Consider the following 22044-nt stretch of genomic DNA (forward strand, 5'->3'; position numbering starts at 1 on the left):
TTCACCTCTGTGTTGATTCCATTCTGCTGACTGGCTGGGGCGGAGTCACGTGGCTACATATGCGGTTGTATGTTTTTAAGGGGGAAGTATTAACGGGATTAAAAAAAAAGGAAATAGAGTACCTCAGGGATGACGTGTTTTTGTAGGCCAACCCAAAAGTTAGTGGTGCATGGGTTCCCTCGATCGAAAGCCTATGAATTTTTCCCATAGACTTTTGGAAAATTGCAAGAAAATAAGCTCTGTGTTTAATCAAAGGGTTATGAACACTTACACGTTTTGTCTGTCAAGATAATCTTTAACAAGTTAACACAACATTTATACATTTTGAAGCCTAACATAAAGTCATCAGATATAAAAAGCTAACAGTAGGCTATAAACGGACTACAGCACACCATGGTCGCCGATCAATGTCACCACCAAGCTTCCTCGCACTTTATTTAGAAAACAACTTTATCAGCGCTGTGTGCTGTGTATGAATACTTATCCACTTTTTCATGAGAAATGCTGTCCAAATGTCCTTTTTTGTCATGATGACGTCTAAAGTCCCTGCCAAAGGAAGTAGTCCCTTTTAGCAACTTGTTAGCAACCGCCGTTTTTAAGACACAATAAAGGTTTAAAAAAATCACAAGCAGGTTCATAACTGGTGTGTTTTATGTCATAGATCAAAACGTGAAAATGTTTAGAGGCTTTGTTAATCACAGACCTTATTTCAGGCAATTTAGCAAAAACCCATTCAAAAAAACCAATAGACTTCGGGTCGATGGAACCGGAAGCCCTAAAATGCTAAGTCGCTTCCAGGTTTTGCCTACAAAAACACATCACCTCTGAGGTACTCTATAACCGACATGGGAAAATTACGTCGGTTAGAGGTTCTGAATTTCGTTTCGATTACTCTTTGATTAATCGTCCAGCCCTAATACCGCTGTAATTTTTTATTTTTGTTTAGAAAATGACCAATCGTTTTGCTAGACAAAACCCTTATTCTTCAGCTGGGATTGTGTAGAGCCCTTTGAAGCTGCATTGAAACTGAAATTTGGACCTTCAACCCGTTGAACCCCAGTGAAGTCCGCTATATGGAGAAAAATCCTCTCAATATGTTTTCCTTAAAAAAACCTTAATTTCTTTTCGATTGAAGAAAGAAAGACATGAACATCTTGGATGACATGGGGGTGAGTAAATTATCAGGGAATTTTAATTCTGAAGTGAACTAATCCTTTAAGTTCTAGTTGTATTCTACTTAAAATGTACAGAGAATTTAAAATTTCAGGGTTTTTTTTTCTTTTCATTAAGATAATCAAGGTTCTAAGGATCTCAGTATGTCAGAATCAGATGTTCATATAGGTCATATATGAATGACATCCATCACTGACACTGCCTGCAAGACCCTTGTCATTTCATGTGTACTCGGTGGTGTTGTGTCACTCTCCATGCATCCTATTAGTTGCACTTATTCCTTCATAAAGGAGGTTCATCAAGTTGATCTCTGATCTCTTTTGCAACCACAATTCATGTTACTATGTTGTCTGTGTTTGCTGGATGGTCCTACATGTGAAAGATTGCTCCCTACTGGTGAATATATATCTGAGCTTTCCAACAAAATGTCTGCATGCACGCCTGCTCACCATCCCTCTCTGCCCTTGTTTGCCACGCTCTCGTCGTCATGCATATGTTTCTTTACATATCACTTTCTCTCTGTATATCAGTTTGTTTGATATCAGTAGAAGGACATGCACAAGCCTCTAACCATGTGCTACTTTTTTCTTCTCCACAGATTCACCAACCAGTGACTCCGCTAAATCTAAGGTGAGTTTGATTCTTGGACCGTGGCCACTTCTCTGATATATCAGGTATAGTGGGTGAGTGTAGTTCTTGCACCAGGCTGACACACTCCACGACTCCCTAGTGTAGCACCCGAGAGCCAGTTGCCATCTTAAAGACATTGGACAGATGGATCAGAGGCCATCGTGTCATGCTTTGAACATGCACTGCATTCAGTGTAACAGCGAAATGAGTTGTTGCTAGAATGTGCACTAAGCATTTCTGCCTAGGGGTGGGAATCGAGAACCATTTTTTAGAAAAAAACTGCAATCGAAGTATCTTCATGACGTTCAGCTCAGTTAACAGTTCTTAAATATCTGACATATAACATTTTATTAATGAATCAGTCTCTCAAACTAGTCTAAAACAGCACATTCACTGTAAGTTACTGTATTAATAACTGACATTCACTGATCACTTTGTCAACCAAGTATTATTGCCATGTTAAAGCGTTAGTTCACCCAAAAATAAAAAAATTGTAATTTATTACTCACCCTCATGCCATTCCACACCCGTAAGACCTTTGTTAATTTTCGGAACACAAATTAAGATATTTTTGTTGAAATCCGATGGCTCAGTGAAGCCTGCATATCCAGCAATGTCACTTCCTCTCTCAAGATCCATTAAGGTACTAAAAACATATTTAAAACAGTTCATGTGAGTACAGTGGTTCAATATTAATATTATAAAGCGACGAGAATATTTTTGGAGCGCCAAAAAAACAAAATAACGACTTATATAGTGATGTCCGATTTCAAAACACTGCTTCATTAAGCTTCGGAGTGTTATGAATCTTTTGTGTCGAATCGTGATTCGGATTGCGTGTCAAACCACCAAACTGTTGAAATCACGTGACTTTGGTGCTCTGAACCATTGATTCGACACACTGATTCATTATGCTCCGATGCTTCATGAAGCAGTGTTTTGAAATCGGCCATCACTAAATAAGTTGTTATTTTGTTTTTCGGCGCACCAAAAATATTCTCGTCGCTTTATAATATTAATATTGAACCACTGTACTCACATGAACTGATTTAAATATGTTTTTAGTACCTTTATGGATCTTGAGAGAGGAAATGTCATTGCTGGCTATGCAGGCCTCATGGAGCCATCGGATTTCAACAAAAATATCTTAATTTGCGTTCTGAAGATGAACGAAGGTCTTACAGGTGTGGAAAGGCATGAGGGTGAGTAATTAATGACTTTATTTTAATTTTTGGGTGAACTAGCCCTTTAATTTGGTTGTTCCTATAACAAAATTTAGTATGTATTTTCTAATATGAAGATAAACATTGGGAATAGAGTTCCCAAAAAAAACTAATATAATATAAAACAACAAAGTATATTGTACAGTGTAATTAGAATCAAATATTTGGTGCTTCCTTAAAAGTTCTAGAAGATCGGTTAAATGGATTACGATTCCCATCCCCTTTTCTGTCATCTGGCTCCAGCTTTGTTTTCAAATGCAACCCATGCAGCTTTTTCCATGTGCCAGTGCTGTTGGTGTTGCGGGTGCTGCTTGTGCTATGTGGCTGTTCTGAAAAAGAAGCCTCATTTGGAGCTCAGTAACTGTCTCTAATATTTCTTTCTATGTTCAGTCCTTCAACCTCTGATTTGTGCTGCTATCAGAGAAGCAGGTGGAGTACTCTGGGTTAGCCTCCTGCAAGGGCAGCGGTTGGGCTTTTTATTCCATGTTTTCTTGCTAGGCCTCAGTGCTTTATGGCTCCTTGGATTACAAGGTTGTTTTGTTTTCCCCGTGACTGAATCTGTTACTCTTTCTTTTTCTTTGTGTCCAGGGCTCCTGGGGATCAGGGAAGGACCACTGCAGCCGCGAGTTTCTTCAGCCACGAGTCTCCTCCATCTTTGCTGCGGCCAACCGCAAACGAAAGAAGCACAAGGAGAAGCTGCAACCCAGCAGCTCTGATGACGACCTTGATACCATCTTCACCAAGATGGATAGCCCAACTCAAAAGCAGAATCATCAAAGCCAGGAGGAGTTGGCAGGCAGGTCCAGCCCATGCAGAAAATCACTTGTAGGAGACGACAAGAATGGCATAAGTGCAGAGTCCACCCCAAAAAACAAGAAGGAGCACAGGAACTCTTTCTTTATGAAAGACAAACCCTCTTCAACTCTCTCCCCCTTGCCCAAGCTCTCACGTTCACCCGGTTTCAACCGCCGCACCTCTGGTCCTCCCAAATCATCCCTTTCGGATCCTTCTTCACAGTTAGATGAGACCACCTCAGACTTGGGCACCATGAGCTCTGGAGCCTCTGTACCCAGAAGCAGACCTCGGAAATGGGGCACAACAACACCACCGGCCCCTGAGCAATTTCCAGTTTCTGGGTGGGCTTCAGTGACCGCAGAGGTGAGCTCTATTACCTCAGACTACTCAACCACTTCCTCTACCACCTTCCTGACAGGAATGGAATCAATCACATTGAGCCCAGAGGTGCAGTCTGTGACTGAAAGCCGAGGAGGAGACGAGGCAGATGACGAGCGCAGTGAGCTCATCAGTGAGGGACGACCAATGGAAACGGACAGCGAGAGTGACTTCCCAATGTTTAGCCCTGTCATCGCAGGACTAGACATACCAACCACAGAAGATGGTGGAAACACCACATCCAAACTAGCTTGCCGTTTGCTGCCCTCCCATAAACTAATAGAATGTGACTCTCTGTCCAGGAGGCGATCCTTGCGCCAAAAGACGGACAGCGATTCATCTGTGGAGGCAGGGGCTGGTGGTGGGGTCAGCAAGAATGAATCAAATAGACTGTCTCGAGTTCTGGAGGTGATGAAGAGAGGCCGTTCCACCTGGCAGCCTGAGTGCCCCTTTGCGTACTGAATCGGATAAGAGTTGAGCCAGCGTGGCATCTTAAAATCACAGAGAGACTCAAGTTCCGTCTACGCGCCTCCGCTGACGACATGTTCGGTGTCGGCACACAGAAAGCCCGCTCTGCAGAGACGCGTGGTAAGAAAAAGGGCATCCGGCGGCGGCATACTATGGGTGGACAGCGGGATTTCGCTGAACTAGATGTCATTCATGACTGGAGGGAACAGGGCGGGGTGGACCAAGGTGCCGAACTGTCTGCTGTGGAGCGCCTTAAACCCAAGTGCGACTCTCAGGACATGTCTATTCGGGACTGGATTGCTTGTGAACATCGTCGAATTGGGGGTTCACAGGCCAGTCTAGAGATGGAAAGTCAAGTAGGGATAAAGGCAACAGAAGCGGGAGAGACCCATGCAGGTGTGCAGAGTGCTGAGCAACTGACTCCTTCTGCCTCTCCATGTCCTCAGTCCAGCTCTGAACAAGTAAACGGAGGCACGTCAAAGGGCAAATCCAAAAACAGCCTGAATTCTGGAGATGATGCTCATCCGCAGAAATTGTCAGGAGCCCAAGTGGTGCGCTCGCGATTCTACCAATATCTTTAAAAGAAAAGAATCATCTGCCTGTGTGTAAGTGTGTCATAATGTGTGTGTAAAGGCCTGTTCAAACCAAGATGAATGTTTGGTGTGAAAATTCGGTGCGATAAACAAAGACCAGACACAAACTGCTATTGCATCTGTTCAGTCCGATGTGAACATTTGCATGCTGTCAGTGTGACTTATCTCTTTTCCACGGCACTGCAAAGAAGACTGGCCAACCATTAAGATTTGCACTTTTGGTCACATTTCATAAAATTACGACTTGGTGGTGCTTACAAAGAGACTATTTTCCTAAATGGCAGTGAATAGCAGAGGAAGAATCCAAAACCACGTCTCTAGTTTCTGTACTCTTGTATTTGATGATGTTTGATAAGCATACAAATATCTGAATGGCTGTTTGAAAGCATGTAAATGCTGTTTGATTTTCTTTCTTTGTGACAAGTGGGTGTCAGATTCTGAAAGTTGCGCAGCACTTTGTGTCGTAAAAAACATAAAAAGATTGCGATCTCGATTCAAACACCCACACGATCTTATTTTATTAATGACAGCGATTCCCCTGTGTCTGTTAAGCCTTTGACAAAAATAATACCTGAACTTTCAAATCTGCATTCATGCTGCCACGCTGAGCCAGAGAGAGCCGTTTTGAACCACACAGTGTTACAAATATTCAGATTATCACAGAGGTACTGAGAGAAAAGTTTAAATTTAGGATATAAACACTGATGTCTACAATGGTGATCAAAATAGAGCAAACCACCTTTTGAAACTAACTTGCGCTTCAAATAATGGTTGTTTCAATTACATTTTGAGCCACTAGGTGGCAACAAGTGACTGTTAAAAACTGTATTTGTCATTGAATCATTCATTCAAAAGATTTGTTCAAAAACACTGATTCATTCAGTAATGAAACAAGTATTTATTAACGAGTCATTGAATTCATTCGAAACCATTGTTTTTATAATTCATACTTTTTCCAGCAATTGATATTTTGTCAGTAAATTACATGTTATTTTGTTCAGTTTTTTTAATTCAAAATCGTGGAAGAATCGTGATGTCTATTTGAAATTAAAATATCGTGATTCTCATTTCATCCAGAATCGTGCGGCTCTTAATCCTGGGTCACCGGGGTATTTCTGCTTTTCTATAAGCACCTCCTACTGTCAGATTTAATTTTCATTTGACCTGCCATTTTTATGCATTGGTCTATAAAGACAAAACGCATGCGAAAATCAAGATGAATTTTCATGCCAAACGTGCATATGTGTGAACAGGCCTTAAAAATGAATGAATGAATGAATGAATGAATGTACTTAGAGCTAAGGTTACTCCACCTTTATTTTCCATCCCCCTGTCCTTTTTTAAACAAAGTATCTATAAATATGAATATATATTATAAATATAAATTGTATATATCTAAATGTATAGGCTTATAAAAAAGTAACTGGAGTAATTTTAACAATTTTGAGTTATCTGACTCATTGTTTTTGGATCAGTACTGGAGCTCTTGTCTTGAAAGCCAAGTAATATATGCATGACGGTGAAGTGGCCTGATATTCAGAGGCTCTACAATAGCAATGTTTACCAACAGCCTCTGCTGCTGCGACAGCACGATTTTTGGACAGACATGCATTTGCGAAACTGTTACTGAAGGATACTGATATCAAAGGAAAAGAAAAGGCATCTTGTCCAAGGTTAGGACAAAAAAGAAAACTCCTGATGTTACTCATATGAAGAATGTAATATGCTTGCTGTTATATTGACTAACACGTAAATTGCTTGTTGCAGTTTTCATTAGTGAAAAAGTGTAAATAATGTCTGTACTTGAAGTATTTTGTTCTGTTTTGTTTTTTTTTTATTCTGAAGGTTAGCCCTGATATGGGCTGTTTTCTGAGCTGTGTGCTGTGGAAACCCTTTTTACAGTGCATCATAACAGCCAGACATAAATGTGGAAGAAGAATGAAATCTTTTTATATTTGTACAGGATTGACAAAGTAAGTGCTAAACCGAAAGCTCCAGAGCCCGAACATCTGTAGCAGTACCAGGCTTACTGGTATTGTCATGTTAAACCATTTGAATGCAAACTACAAACTAACAGCAGCAAATAAGGAATTAAGTTTTTTTTATTTTTATGTTTTCTACAAAAAAGTGCCTCTCAACTGGTTCTGGTGACAGGAAAGGTGCCATTTCTTAATTTTGTTGTTTGTTCATATGGAATGTGTATTGTGAATGAATGACTGAATTTTATCAGAAAAAAAAATAAGAAAAATAAATTTTTATACAAAACGATGCAAAAGCAGACCCTGCGCTTCCACTGCTTCATCAGTCATAGTCTTAAGTCATTTTGTGCTTTGCCACTGGATATGTCTTTACCTTGGTCTTTTATTGAGGCAATAACTTAAATGTGTATATTTTTTGTGTATGTTACTTTTGTTAAAAGTCACATATTTTGTCCGAGCTGACCAGTGTAGCCAGCATGTGATTCCTCGGAAGAGTATGCATGACGTCATACTTATGTGTGCAGATTTCATCTTACCTCTGAATGCTCATATGTGTGACTCCCAACTGCAAAGAAAACAAAAACACTGGAAATAAATTATCTTTGTCAGCGTCTTCTCATTGTCATTGGTAGTGTATGTAATGTAGACTCTGGGTCTAGCAGTCACTCAGTTTGGACACAGTCCTGTTACTGTTACTGTTTTTATTTCCCCCATAAAATATCTGTTCCAATTTCACTTTTTCTTTTAGGTTTGTAAAGAAGGTGCAATTTTCTACAAAACTAAGCTTTTAGATCAAAATAATGTGATCATAATATCTTTAGGATTATGATAAACATCATTTCAGACAAATGTGTCCAAACTCTTGACTGGTAGAGTAAATGCTTGCTTAATTTTGAATTAAACATTTTAACAAAGTTCTAAATGTTGTTCTCGTTCTGAACAGGAGAGGGCATTGTGCGATCATTAGTGCTTCAAAACAAGGAATTAGTTTCTGGTTCTGAGCAGAATGGTACAGCCTACAGGAAGGCCAGTAAAAAATAAATAAAATTACTGTAGTACTTTACATGCTAAACTGCAATTCTCAAAACCTATAGCTAAAGCCCTGATAATGAGGTTCTCATGCCGTCAGCATAAATGGGCATGGGGAGAGAGGGGAAGCTATGGCACTTTAAGTTGGCCTGTAAGTCAATGAGACAGGAGTAAAATTAATCAATTGCAAAAAAAAAAAAAAAAAAGTATTATGGGGTAAGCTGAATCAATGGAGAATGAATGATTTACATGACAGTTTTATTTTGTTGCAAACTAGCATTCTCATAAAGCAGGAATGCAATGACATAAACCAATTTTACCTGCCAAGTAAATTTACTTTGACATTTCCTACATCTTTTCACTATTTCTCAATCAGGCAGATGTATAGTGTCTCTTTCTTAATATATGGTGACATGACAATATTGTTTGGGTCATCCATTTTTGAGGGGAAACCTAAATTAAAGCTGCAGTCTGTAACTTTTTTTTTTTTTTGGTTAAAAATGATCCCAAAACAAATCCATTTTTGAGCAAGTAATCAGTCAGTGTTCAAAACTATCTCCTTACCTTAGCCCTATTCAAAACGGTAAGCTTGTAATGTTTTATAATAAAATCGGTACTGGTGGGTTTCTGCTGGAAATTCGAACATGCAGCCGTTCGTCTTTGTGTCATTATGTCACGTCTGTAAACAGAAGGAGTCCCAGCTAGTAGGCTATATGGCATGTGAGGATGCTGCAGGCGGCGAATCATTTATAGTGTTTTCTCACAGCAGCTGGAATAAATAAAATTATCAATTTGATGGTGGATTGTAATCCACCATCAAAGTCTTTTTGTAGTCAAAAGCAAAAGACTTCGGACTGCAGAGTGGCTACAGAAATTGAAATCTACAGGTAACGCTAATACACACTAAATACGCAGTCACGCAATGCTGATGTTGTTAACATTAACAATTTGAGAACAAAGTATAACAATAATAATAATTTGCACACTTTGGTGTGATTAAAGCAAAGCACTTGTTAGATTTAATCACCACTGGCAGCGTGATTTATTCGAATGCTTTTTTTCTCAGTTGGGGTGAACAAAAGTGGCTGACATGTTACTTGTTCAGGTGACATTTTCCGGTGAAAATTCTTATTTTGGTCATACTTCCAAGATATAGAATCTGTGATTCCGAAGTACAGTATCCACACCGTAAACATTAGATTCATCCGCACTGAGGAGTCATGCCGATGCACAACCCACATAAAGATGATGATTCCACAAATAATTGCAATTGCAGGTTTCAAACAGAGATGGCGACAAAGAGGCAAAACTTACGGACTGCCAATAAAAGGAAGTAAACACTACAAATTATGCGGGAAACAAGCCTTTAAGGCATAACTATGCAAAAACATGAATAGTCGCATCATTTACTCACCCTCGTGTCATTTCAAATCCAAACTTGTCAATTTCTTTATTTCATGGAACACAAAAGGTATATATATTGGGCAGCTGGTTTGGTCAAATGCTTTGGCAGGAATAGATACTTTTTTTTTTTACTTGTTTGTTAGTGTGGGCAATGCTATTTATATAAGATTAGATTTTTCTTTCCAATGTGTTTTTTTTTTTCACCCTATTGCACCCACCACAAACTTATGCTGCCTGCTTCATGTGTTATCAGAATTATCATAAATAGGAGTGTAACAAGTTTTAACATTCAGGTAAGAAGGAGGCAGGAACCGGCGAATGTTCAGCAAACTTTAATCATAAATAAACAACCAAAATGAAAGTAAAGCGGCAGCCCCTCATGGATGACTGTTATGTAAAAACACAAAACAATGACATAAAGTTCAGGCCTGGTCCTCTCTCGTCCTTCATTATCGTTGCTCCTCCTTTTATCATCCTGGAGCTTCTCTGTGAAAATCTCAAGGCAGCTCACTGGCCTCGCTTCGTGCCCTCGGCTCTCAGCCCGTACTATTGGAATTTGATAATTTCCACTTCTGAAGTCGAAATGGGAGGGCATTCATGTGCAATTTTTACCTAGGAAACTTGTATTTAAAATAATTTCAAGAGCACGTAAAGGCAAGGGCGTGTCTAGAGGGGTGGCGCTGCAAAACTCTGACCTGTGAATTCGTATCACGTGAAGACGTGCGACCAGTAGAAGATCGATTTGTCACAGCATGAACTCTTGGCTGAATTAAAAGAATGATATTTTTGCAGTGAAGTCGAGTAGGTTCTATATTTTTACATTTTGAATGTATTACTTTAAGTTATATGTTAAATTCATGTTTATAAAAAAGATGTTGTAGACCGTGACGTCATATCATGACCATTACAGAATCCGAAGAAATTTTGCATGTTCAAAGTCTAGTGTGACCGCGGCTTTAGGCTACAACACAAAATAAACATGAATGAACATCCGAAGATATGTTGAAAGATACAGTACAACTTACTGAAATCAGTAGCATGTCACGTGTCGATCAATCAGTGTTTCAACCACGTCAATAAATCAGCTTGTAAAAATGTCACATTTACCATCACGTTTACCACAGAAAAGCTGTTCAATGTCCAAAAACTCGTTAGTCAGCTACAAAAAGGAACTTAGAGAGGAGCATTTTGCAAAATATATGCACGATAGGTAGGCTATTCATATTCATTGTATTTGTACTTAACATACTTAACATACATTTTTTTCTTCAATATTGAATGTATAAATCTGTTTTATGACAGCCACCAAATGTTGTTTTTTTAATTTATTCACTTGTCAAAGTGCACCAGAATGCTTCGTTAACATGATAAAATCAAAAAAAAATTCTCCTGCAAAAAATTTCAACTCTTAAGTTTGCAGATATGATTAGTACACACAAGGGCATTGCACAACATTTGGGAAATCACTTCATGCTTTCTGCGCCAGTATTTATTTCCAGTTTAATTTTCTGATTTCCCATGGGGGCCCCCCTGACTGGTTCTTGGTCCCCCCTGTGCCCATAAGGTCTGTGTAGATTAGATGGTAAGCATAAAATTAGTTCTTGTATTCAGAGTGTTGGATGTAGGAGAAATGGGCAGGAATAAAATCTAGGCGACTTTGACAAGGGCCAAATTGTTATGTCAAAGCGACTGTGTCAGAGTATCTCTGAAATGGCAAGGCTTGTGGGTTGCTTCCGGTCAGCAGTGGTGAGAATTTACCAACAGTGGTCTGAGGAGGGGCAAACCACAAACCGGCGACAGGGTGTTTGGGTGCCTAAGGCTCATCGATGCACAAGGGCTACAAGGGCTATCCCATCTCTGTCCGAGCCAACAGAGGGTCTACTGTGGCAATTTTAATGAAGGTTATGGAAGGAATGTGTCACAACACAGTGCATCACACTCTGCTGCGTATAGGGCTGTGTAGCCGCAGACCAATAAGATGCCTATGATGACCCCTGTCCACCGTTGAAAGTGCCTAAAATGGTACTGAGCATCAGAACTGAACCTTAGCACAGCAGAAGAAGGTAACCTAGTCCCCTTTTCTTTTACACCACGTGGACAGCCGTGTACGTGTGCACCGTTTCCTGGGGAAGTAATGGCACCACACAGCAAAATCTCCAGAGTTAAATCAACTCTGCTCAGAGAACATATGGTCCCTCTCTACATAGAGTTAAAATAACACTGAAGCAGAGTTAAAGTTAATGAGATAACATGCTGTTTGTGGAGATGTTTAATCAGATCTTGAGAGATTTTATGTCTTTTATCTTCAGTTGATTTCATCTAAGGCTGTGGCTGAAGTCAGTTGTAGTTCTTGTGTTTCTCTTCAGTGATTCTGCTTGTTAACAGCAGGTGTTCATCACTAATGCTCAATCATAACTTAATCACTTAATTATCTCATTAACTTTAACTCTGCTTCAGTGTTACTTTAACACTAAGTAGAGAGGGACCATGTGTAATCTGAACAGAGTTGATTTAACTCTGGGGATTTTGTTGTGCAGGATGCACTGCTCTGGGCAATGTTCTGCTAGGAAACCCTGTGTCACCATTCATATGGACGTAAAATTGAGAGGTATCACCTACCTAAACATTGTCAATGGTGTTCCCTGGTGGAAATGGCCTCTTTCAGCAGGATAATGCGCCCTGCCACACTGCACACATTGTTCAGGAATGATTTGAGGAAAGTGATGAAGAGTTAAAGGTGTTGCCCTGGCCTCCAAATTCCCCAGATCTCAGTCTGATTGAACATCTATGGAATGTGCTGGACCAACAAGTTCAGTCCATGGGACTCCACCTGCAACCTAGAGGACTTGAAGGATCTGCTGCTAATTTCTTGGTGCCAGATACCACAGGACACCTTCAGGGGTAAACACACAGGACCAACAGCAGGTGATCATCTTTTGGCTCATCTGTGTTTTGGCTCTAACCATTTGAAGCAAATTATATGTTTTATGCGTAGTGAAAATTGCATGTATTTGACAGAAATTCTAGATAGCGTGGTGAATGTTTGATTGTCATGCTATATTTTATTCATAATTAATTATCTTCAATACAATTTGGCTTTAATAAGATTTCCGCAAGTAATAGTCAAGAATTCCTATTATTTCAGACAACAAAGCACTTGAATGAGTCAAGTTCGTAGTCACAGCTTATAAAGTGGGAAATAGGAAATTTCCGATAGCGTAGCATTATTTCTAATAAATGTAATACATGTATTTATTAATGTAATATAAGAAACGAACATTTACCTTTCCTACTGAATGAACGAGCTATAATGAATGAACCAACTCCTTCGGCCCAACAGGGACAGGAAACCGTGCAGAGAGATATGAACCCGGTTGCTAACTCAGCAGTTGTATGCCTACAGGAAAAGAGCTTTCATAGATCTCCAGGACTGCTTATGACAGCAATAATAGCTGTTAAAATAACTCCACATTCATATTTTTAAAACAAGAGAGAGTCTGCCCTCTTGTTATTCTTAGACAAATATAGCAGAATAGATATTCAGCAATTCTTTAACCAGTTCTTTTCTGACAATGTGTCCTGACAGGATTTTTAAGGGCACTGCAGTTTTAGCATTGTAAGTAAAATGTAGCACGGAACTTTTACGATATTCGCAAGGTGTTGGCATGAATAATTAAATGCTGTCCTTGTATATGAGGCTTGCATGGGAATGAAAATAGGCGTATGTATTTGTTTGTAAAAGGTCTGCTAGTCACAATAATCAGCCTTTACTTGCAGGTGTGTGTGTGTGTGTGTGTGTGTGTGTGTGTACCTGGTATTCCCTACATTATGGAGACAAAATGTACCCACAAGGATAGTAATACAGGTACCAGTAAATTCTTTACTTCATAGGGACATAAGGTGATAAATCAGCTTATAAATCATACTAAATTAAGTGTTTTGAAAATCTAAAATTGCAGAATGTTTTCTGTGATGGGGAGGTTTAGGGGTAAGGTTAGTGTAGGGGGATATACAGTTTGTACAGTTTAAAAATCATTACGTCTATGGGAAGTCCCCATAAAACATAGAAACCGTGTGTGTCTATGTGTGTGTGCGTGTGTGTGTAATAGGGAAATAGCTCCATGGCTGGATGAACAGGGATAATTGCAGGTGCCAGTCAGTCTCCTGCTCTTTAATGTGGACCTGTGGGATTAAAGTACAAACTGCAGAGCCTTGACTGGACATGACTGCCAATAATTTTTCATTGTTATTAGGGCCTATAAATCAGTGCCAAAACCCTTTAACATAACTTTATCTAAAAAAAAAAAAAATGTATATGAGCAAAACTATCACAAACTAAAGTGATAGTTCACATAAAAATGAAAATTGTACCATCATTTACTCATCTTTATGCCATTCCAAACAAGTATGACATTCTTTCTTCTGTGGAACATAAAATTAGACAGACAGATAGATAGATCGCCTAGTGTCTTATGAAAACTATGAATTCAGTTATAATACTCGGCTCACATACTGTTCCCCTACTATATAGTATGGAAGTATGCATATTCGGACACAGGGAGTAGTTCCAGCAGTCATTTACAAAAATGAATGAATGGCAGGGAATCTTTATATAACAGTTGATGTAACATCTCTCCATCATATCTTTTAAAGGGATAGTTGACCCAAAAATGAAAATTTGATGTTTATCTGCTTACCCCCAGGGCATCCAAGATGTAGGTGACTTTGTTTCTTCAGTAGAACACAAATGATGATTTTTAACTTCAACCGTTGCCGTCTGTCAGTCAAATAATGCGAGTGAATGGGAACTCCATCTATAAGAGTCAATAAAACATGCACAGACAAATCCAAATTAAACCCTGCGGCTCGTGACGACACATTGATGTCCTAAGACACGAAACAATCGGTTTGTGTAAGAAACTGAACAGTATTTATATATTTTTTTTACCTCTAATACGCCACTATGTCCAACTGTGTTCAGCACTCGCTTAGTAAGGTCTGATCACGCTCTCACAACGGCTGTGATGTTTCGCGCATATACTTCAATGAGTGCTAGACATCACTTCGGCTGTCAGAGCACGATCAGACCTTACTAAGCAAGTGCTGAATGCAGTTGGACATAGTAGTGTATTAGAGGTAAAAAAATTATATAAATACTGTTCGTTTTCTCACAAAAACCGATCGTTTCATGTCTTAGGACATCAATGTGTCGTCACGAGCCGCAGGGTTTAATTTGGATTTGTCTGTGCGTGTTTTATTGACTCTTATAGATGGAGTTCCCATTCACTCACATTATTTGACTGACAGACGGCAACGATTGGAGTTAAAAATCATCATTTGTGTTCTACTGAAGAAACAAAGTCACCTACATCTTGGATGCCCTGGGGGTAAGCAGATAAACATCAAATTTTCATTTTTGGGTGAACTATCCCTTTAATAAACTTTTGCACTGATATATACCCCTCAAAATAACATCAAATATTAATTGTCTGGAATGGTTTTAAGGCTGTATTGACCACAGTGTTTTTCTTTCCTTTCTCTTTCTCCTTGATAAAGAGTCCATTTCTCACATCGCATCTGGGAAATCACTGACCCTGAGCGGGTTGTGTGTGAAATATGATATGAGACTATTCTCTGAGGGCCTATATGGGCCTGGACTGACAGCTGAGTGACAGGAGCCTGGAAGACTCAAAACTACGGACCGGTTAAAGGCAGGAACGACACTCTCCACTAGCCGTCACAGCAGCACTCAACCATGCAGGGATAGAAATTCTTGGAATGGGTTAGAAAAAGTGAGTAGGCTTGTTCTATGTGAGAGTAACAGAGGCATCAACTCCTAAGTCTTCAAATTCAGGAAATTCAGTGGTCCAAATATTATTTTTATGTTTTTGGATGACAGTGTGACAGTGTTTAAAAAAAAAAAAACTCAACTTTTGCCATAATTGCATGCTTTATTTCAGTTATGTCCTTGTCATAAATCATGGGGGTGGGGGAAAATTACTTTTTTTTTTTTTTTTTTTATCAACTTAATACTGCCATATCACATCACTGCTCATTTGCATAAAGTTCTTTATGACCAGTGCCAATGTGCTTCAGCATTATGGTGACATTCATGCACTCATCAAAAATAGAATCATCTGACACAATTTGGAGGCAGCATTAGTCTAATCATACACACCTGAAGCAGCTCATCAATGTCTTTGAAACTGCTTGAAAATGACAAGCAGGTGTGCTACAAGAGTATTGGAACTAATCTCAACAGGAAGTTTGAGCTTCAAAAATAGGATAAATAGGAACACCACGTTTATCTTACAGTAACCTTTGATCAAAAAAGGCATGATGGTTAAACTGATCAGGCCTATAAAATTAATACCATTAATGCCATAATGTCAGGTGCTGTTGAGGTTTAAGTAATGAAAAAAAAAGAAAGAAAGATTAATACATAAAATAGACTTTACTGGAAAATGCAGGAGTAGTACAACACATTATATGAGACAATAACCGACAAAGGGATGAACAGAACAGGGAGTATATATACACAGAGTAAATGAAGGAACTAAACAGCAACAGCTGCTGGACAAAGATTAACTAATATGAGTTACCCAGGTGATAAACTAGAAAATCAGGAGAACAGACACAGACAAACAGAAACACCAAAAGAAACACAAACACGATAGAACATGATCGTGACACATAAATGAGTGCGCTTTAGTTTTGTGCTGTTCGTTTTATTATCCTATACTTTATAGCATGAGGAAGCACCAAAACTCTTTATCAGTTCCATTAAACACTTGCAGACACACACACACAAAAAGTTACAAATGACCTAACAAGTAATTCTAAAAATATTTGTATGCATTACAAATGAATGTGTTTCAATAATTGTTATAAAATTCACAATGTTCAAAATGACATTTTCCTTTTTATTTTAGTATCATGATGCCCTGAAAATGCCCCGAGGCAACAAAACAGTAAAGTAACTGCAATCAAGAATATTTACAAATGTATAATTGTCTTTTTATTCAGTTAATTTTAAAGTAACTGCAATCAAGAATATTTACAAATGTATAATTGTCTTTTTATTCAGTTAATTTTTAATTGTAATGTTTGTAATAATAATTACTAAATGTTGCAGTGATCACATATGGTAAAGGGTGTATAAAAATATACATGAAGGAAATAAAATGTCCTTAAAATACATACTTAAAGTTGTCACGGGTGGTTACATATAAGTAGCTCGCAAAGATGAAGAAATCAGGACATTTCAATTCAGCAACTCACTGAATAGGCAGGACAAACTCAGGAAAACAGATAAAACACCTCAACATTAATGTAGAAAGAACAAGGAACTGAACAGAACACAGGGCTTAAGTACACAGGGACTAATGAGTAAACTGAATGATAACAGGTGAATGGTATAACTATAATCAATCACGTAGGAAAACGTCTAGGTTACTATTGTAACCCCTGTTCCCTGAAGGAGGGAATGGAGACATTACGTCGATGCTGACGTAATGGGGCCTCACCTGGGAGCCCAATCACCTCCAAGTGGTACAAAAATGAGCCAACGGACATTGGCCAGTGAGATTTGCATGCCGAGTCACACCTAACCAGACATACGGGTTTAAATAGGACCGGTATACTCACTTCATTCATGCTTTGCTGAGGAGCCGAGACAAGGATTCTGGCCATTCAGCAGTGGTTCAGGGCTATGGCAGGGGGACATAACGTCTCTGTTCCCTCCTTCAGGGTTATAATAGTAACCTAGACATTCCCATTCAGTCAGTCACTTTCGATGTTACGTTGATACTGACATAATGGGGTCCCTATGGAAAACGCCATAGCGACTGAACCATGGTACGAGTGTTGGAGATGCAGATGCTAGAAAGCTACGGCGTGCCCATTTGGCAGCTGCTCTCGCAAATGTCTTAACCTACCCAGTGCCCAAAGTAAGCCTGAGAGAAGTCCGCCATACCGTAGGGGATGTAAGGGACCGAGTCCTACTCTGGGGAAGGTCGAAGCTGCTGTTGCTGTCCCAGGGAAGAGTGCTTCGGAATTCGATTCCCACATTTTTTCAGCCATGACCAAATGTGGCAAGGGGGGCGTGATTTAGCGAACCCTGCAGCGGGGGAGAGCGTCAAGAGAGGCGCGGTGAGTGAGTGGGTTAAGCGCAAATAACAAACACCTGTCTCTTGTTGCAGTAATTGGTGTGGAGAGAGTATAAAACGCCAGGAGAAACAGGAGCGAGGGAGAGAGAGAAGGACTGCTGGCTGCCACACTCCAGGACTGTTGTGTTTATTTTGGTTGGAGTGATTATTGTTGATTTGTGACCGTTTTGTGCCTGTCTGCACACCATTTATTTTGTGGTTGAAATAAAGAGCAGCCAGTAGTCAAAAGCCGACCCTGTTGTCTTCCCTCCTACATCACGAACATTGCTACACCAAAACACTAGGGAAGCATTCCCAGTCCCAACGGAGGGGAACGCTATGGAGACCACACCCTGCCCGAAGGGAGGTAACGTGTGGAGGTACACATTTGGACTGACCCGTGGGGCAGTACTACATATGGAAGATCTCTGAGGTAGGCCCTACCTAACCAGGGAGGGACTGCTACTGGCACAGAGACAGGGCAGAGCAGAGCTGCCCAGGGAAAGACACGGGTTTACCGTCAGGGAAACCATATTGTGGACAACACATATGGGATCATCGGACAGGGAATCACAGCATATGGGCATCTAGCACAGTACAAGGGCTGGCCGACCGGGCATGCACACAAGTACCGGGCCTGGGGTCAGACGCCTCCAGTATAAGCGCTCGCATCCCCTCCTAGGAGGGGAATGGTGCTGCAAGTGGAAACCCGTGGCTGTCTACTTGTCAATAGAACATGGGAAGACACCGGGTCCACTCAGAGATTCTAAAATCTGGCGAATGTGTTCGGCGTCGCCCAACCTGCAGCTCTGCATATGTCTGCCAGAGAGGTGCTGTGCGCCAATGCCCAGGTGGAACTAACACCCCGAGTAGAGTGAGCTCTCACCCTTAGGGGGCACGGTTTGCCTTGGGACTGATACGCCATCCACTATCCAGTGGGCCAACCTCTGTTTGGAGATAGCCTTTCCCTTCTGCTGACCTCCAAAGCAGACAAAGAGCTGCTCTGAGCTTCTGAAGCTCTGCATGTGGTCCACATAAACACGTAGACTGCGAACAGGACACAGCAGCGCAAGGGCTGGGTCTGCTTCCTCCAGGGGCAGCGCTTGCAAGTTCACCACCTGGTCTTGAAAGGGAGGGGTTGGAAATTTGGGCACATATCTAATCCGGGGTCTCAAGATGATGTAAGTCAAGGCCGGACAAAATTCTAGGCACTATTCGCTGGAGCGCTGTCTTCCATGGCAGGTTTTTAAGCTCAACTGACTCTAGTGGCTTGAAGAGAGCTCTCTGTAAGCCAGAAGGGATGACAGAGAGGTCCCAGGAGGATTTAGCCTCCTGGAACCTGATGATCAGGTCGTGATTTCCAAGTGACCTGCCATCGACAGCATCATGATGTACTGCAATGGCAGCAACATACACCTTCAAGGCAACATACAGCCTCCAGACAAGGAAAGCACAGAGCTGACCTGGCATTTCCAGGGGTCTTCCCATCAGGAAGAACACCACTCAGCAAACAGACTCCACTTCAGCATACAGTAAGTGCGCCTCATAAAGTAGGCTCTAGCCAAAGTGATATTGTCAACTACTGCTGGCGGTAGGCCAATTAAGTCTTCCATGTCCCATACAGAGACACACACGGAGGTTCCAGAGGTCTGGATGTGGGTGCCATATGTTGCCCTGTCCCTGAGAAAGCAGGTCCTACCTCAGGGGAATCCGCCAGGGAGGGGCTGTTGCGAGGAGCATCAGTTCTGGGAACCAGGTCCGGTTGGGCCAGTATGACGCAACTAGCAAGACCTACTCCTCGTCCTCCCTGACCTTGCACAGTGTCTGTGCAAGAAGGCTCACTTGGGGGAATGCATATTTGCGTAGGCCCTGGGGCCAGCTGTGGGCCAGTGCATCCATGCAGAGGGTCCCCTCAGTCAGGGAAAACAACAACTGGCAGTGAACGGACTGCTGGGAGGCAAACAGGTTTGCCTGTGCATCCCCAAATCGGCTCCAGATCAGCTGGACCTCCTGGGGATGGAGCTCCATTCTTCTGGGAACATGAGCTGTTGTGAGAGCACTTTGGCTGCACGATTGCATATGAGAGGCTGGCCTGGGAGATGGAGTCAAGAAAGCGAATTTTGTCAGTGTCCTTCATCTCAGCCAGGTCCAACCAGAGATGCTGATCTTGGACCACCAGGGTGGGCATCGTCTGGCTGAGGGCCCGCGCCATGACATTCGTTACCCGGGGGCGAGTTTAGTTGCCATACGCAGCTTCTGGAACAACCCCGACTTAGAACTACCCTCGTGCAGCTCTTAAGAGCTTCTGTAACCCTCAGATCTCCCAGATTGCTAACTAGACCCACGGCTCTACTGAGAGTCACGATCACAACGGCAACATAGACATGCTCTCGCAGTGAGAGCATGTACCATCCACGAGCACTCTCTCAGCATACTGTTTGCCCAGGCATGTGAGAAAGTGATTGTGGCCATCAGATGAGGTTACGAAACCACCGCATCCAGAAACACATGGACAAAAAAACGTCTTGAAAAAGATGCTGGTTGCCTGTGTTTGCTCTTTTAGGGAACTGCTCTTTCAGCCGAAAAGCCCAGGAATGAATGCTGCACTGTCTGTGTGAGCTGTGAAGCAAAAATAGCAATAAGAATTGCTGTTGTTGGAGAACACTCCTGATAGCAATTAAAATAGCTTTTTTTTTTTTTGCTCTGTTTGAAAATTTGCATTCTTTTGCAGATGACTGGAAATGAGCAATCGCTTGACAAGTTACTTGACTTCTGTGATTTATAGATACTATATTTGCTATATGTATGTTTTATGTATATGCTATATTGCTATATGTTTTATCTGTTAGAGTTAAATGAAAATTGAAAATTGCCTGCAACCTGTAAAAATAATTGGAGAAGTAAACCCACTCTAGCGTAAACTTTTTTTTTTTTTTTCCCTGTTTTTTTACTTCATGCTATATTTTTAAAGGGGTCATATAATGCTACTTTTACAAGATGATTTTCTCCCTTCTACTACACGCTTTCTGTTCTCTGCAGTGTCTCCTCCTAGCAGCAACAGTTGCAGCCATGTCGCAAAATGGGTTAAGACATGCTTTTTTTGGCCATTAAATAATGGCGCAAATATACGGTAGCTGAGAGAGCTCAACGCGCTGCAACTGAAGAAAACACATGCAAATAGAAAAAAATGCCAGCAAATAAAGAAAACATATTCATCAGTTTGACAACACATGTGCTGCAAAAGTTCACAACACACACAAATACAGAAACACGCTGCAAATACTTAAACACAACCAAATGCAGAAACGCCCTGCAAAAGTTCACAACACAACCAAATACAGATACACGCAGCAAATATTCACAACCAAATACAAAAACACATGGCAAAAGTTCACAACACAACCAAATAGGGGTGGGACAGAATATCGATATGGCGATATATCGTCATCCTTCTCTGTGCGATACGAGAATCGTATCGCTGCGCCAAATATCGATATTTTAATTTAAAAAAAAATAAAGCGCTATATATAGATGTCTTTGCTCAAAGCGTCCTACTTCAAGGCGGCGCTCGACACATGAATGAGGGAAACGTGAACTTAAGTTAACTAGCCTAAGAAAAAGAGGTTATTAACAGGATGGCGGACAGCAGTGTGAGTAAAATAGATGCCCCAGCCACGTTTAAGTTCAAAGTCTTGACGCACTTTTATACCATTGATGTGACAGTCGTAGACATCTTTGACGTTCTTCACCGAGCGCTTAGATATACACGGGAGCATTTGAAAGCATATATTAGGGATCCTCTGATAGACGCCTGCTTTCGAACGCTCCCGTGTATATCTAAGCGCTTGAAGAACGTCTAAGGGTCTGTTTGCACCTGGTGACTTCATGCATTTTCTCTGATCGGATAGCTATCCGATCGTGAAAAGACCAGGTCTAAATGCCTAAATGCCTAAATACGCATTTGAGACGGATTTAAATCCGATCGCTCAAACCACTTCAGGAGATGGTCTGGGACGCATTCCAGTCAAAACTGTCTATGCTCAGTCTAAATGCATCTGGTTGTTGAAACTACATATGTAAATTTTACTTCTCCCAAAAATACTAAAACTGAAACATGTGAGAGTCAGATATGACAACATCACACATCACACATCGCCGCAGATCTCTTCAGCAAGCTGACGCGCAAATGGCCGCATATGAAAGTGAAAGTAAGTCGCAGACGCAT

At 40.8% G+C, this 22044-nt stretch overlaps 1 protein-coding gene across 1 annotated transcript in view; it reads left to right on the forward strand.

Moving 5' to 3' along the window:
* LOC125258261 (rho GTPase-activating protein 21) overlaps positions 1-7852 on the forward strand; it is a 74055-nt gene extending 66203 nt beyond the window's left edge. The window contains 4 exon segments of the mRNA XM_048175159.1: positions 1772-1803; positions 3615-4631; positions 4633-4673; positions 4675-7852. Of these exon segments, the coding sequence (XP_048031116.1) occupies positions 1772-1803; positions 3615-4631; positions 4633-4673; positions 4675-5248 (1664 nt within the window). The 3' untranslated portion in view covers positions 5249-7852.
* The last annotated feature ends 14192 nt before the right edge of the window (positions 7853-22044 follow it).

Source organism: Megalobrama amblycephala, linkage group LG22, assembly GCF_018812025.1.
Source record: "Megalobrama amblycephala isolate DHTTF-2021 linkage group LG22, ASM1881202v1, whole genome shotgun sequence".
Taxonomy (NCBI): domain Eukaryota; kingdom Metazoa; phylum Chordata; class Actinopteri; order Cypriniformes; family Xenocyprididae; genus Megalobrama; species Megalobrama amblycephala.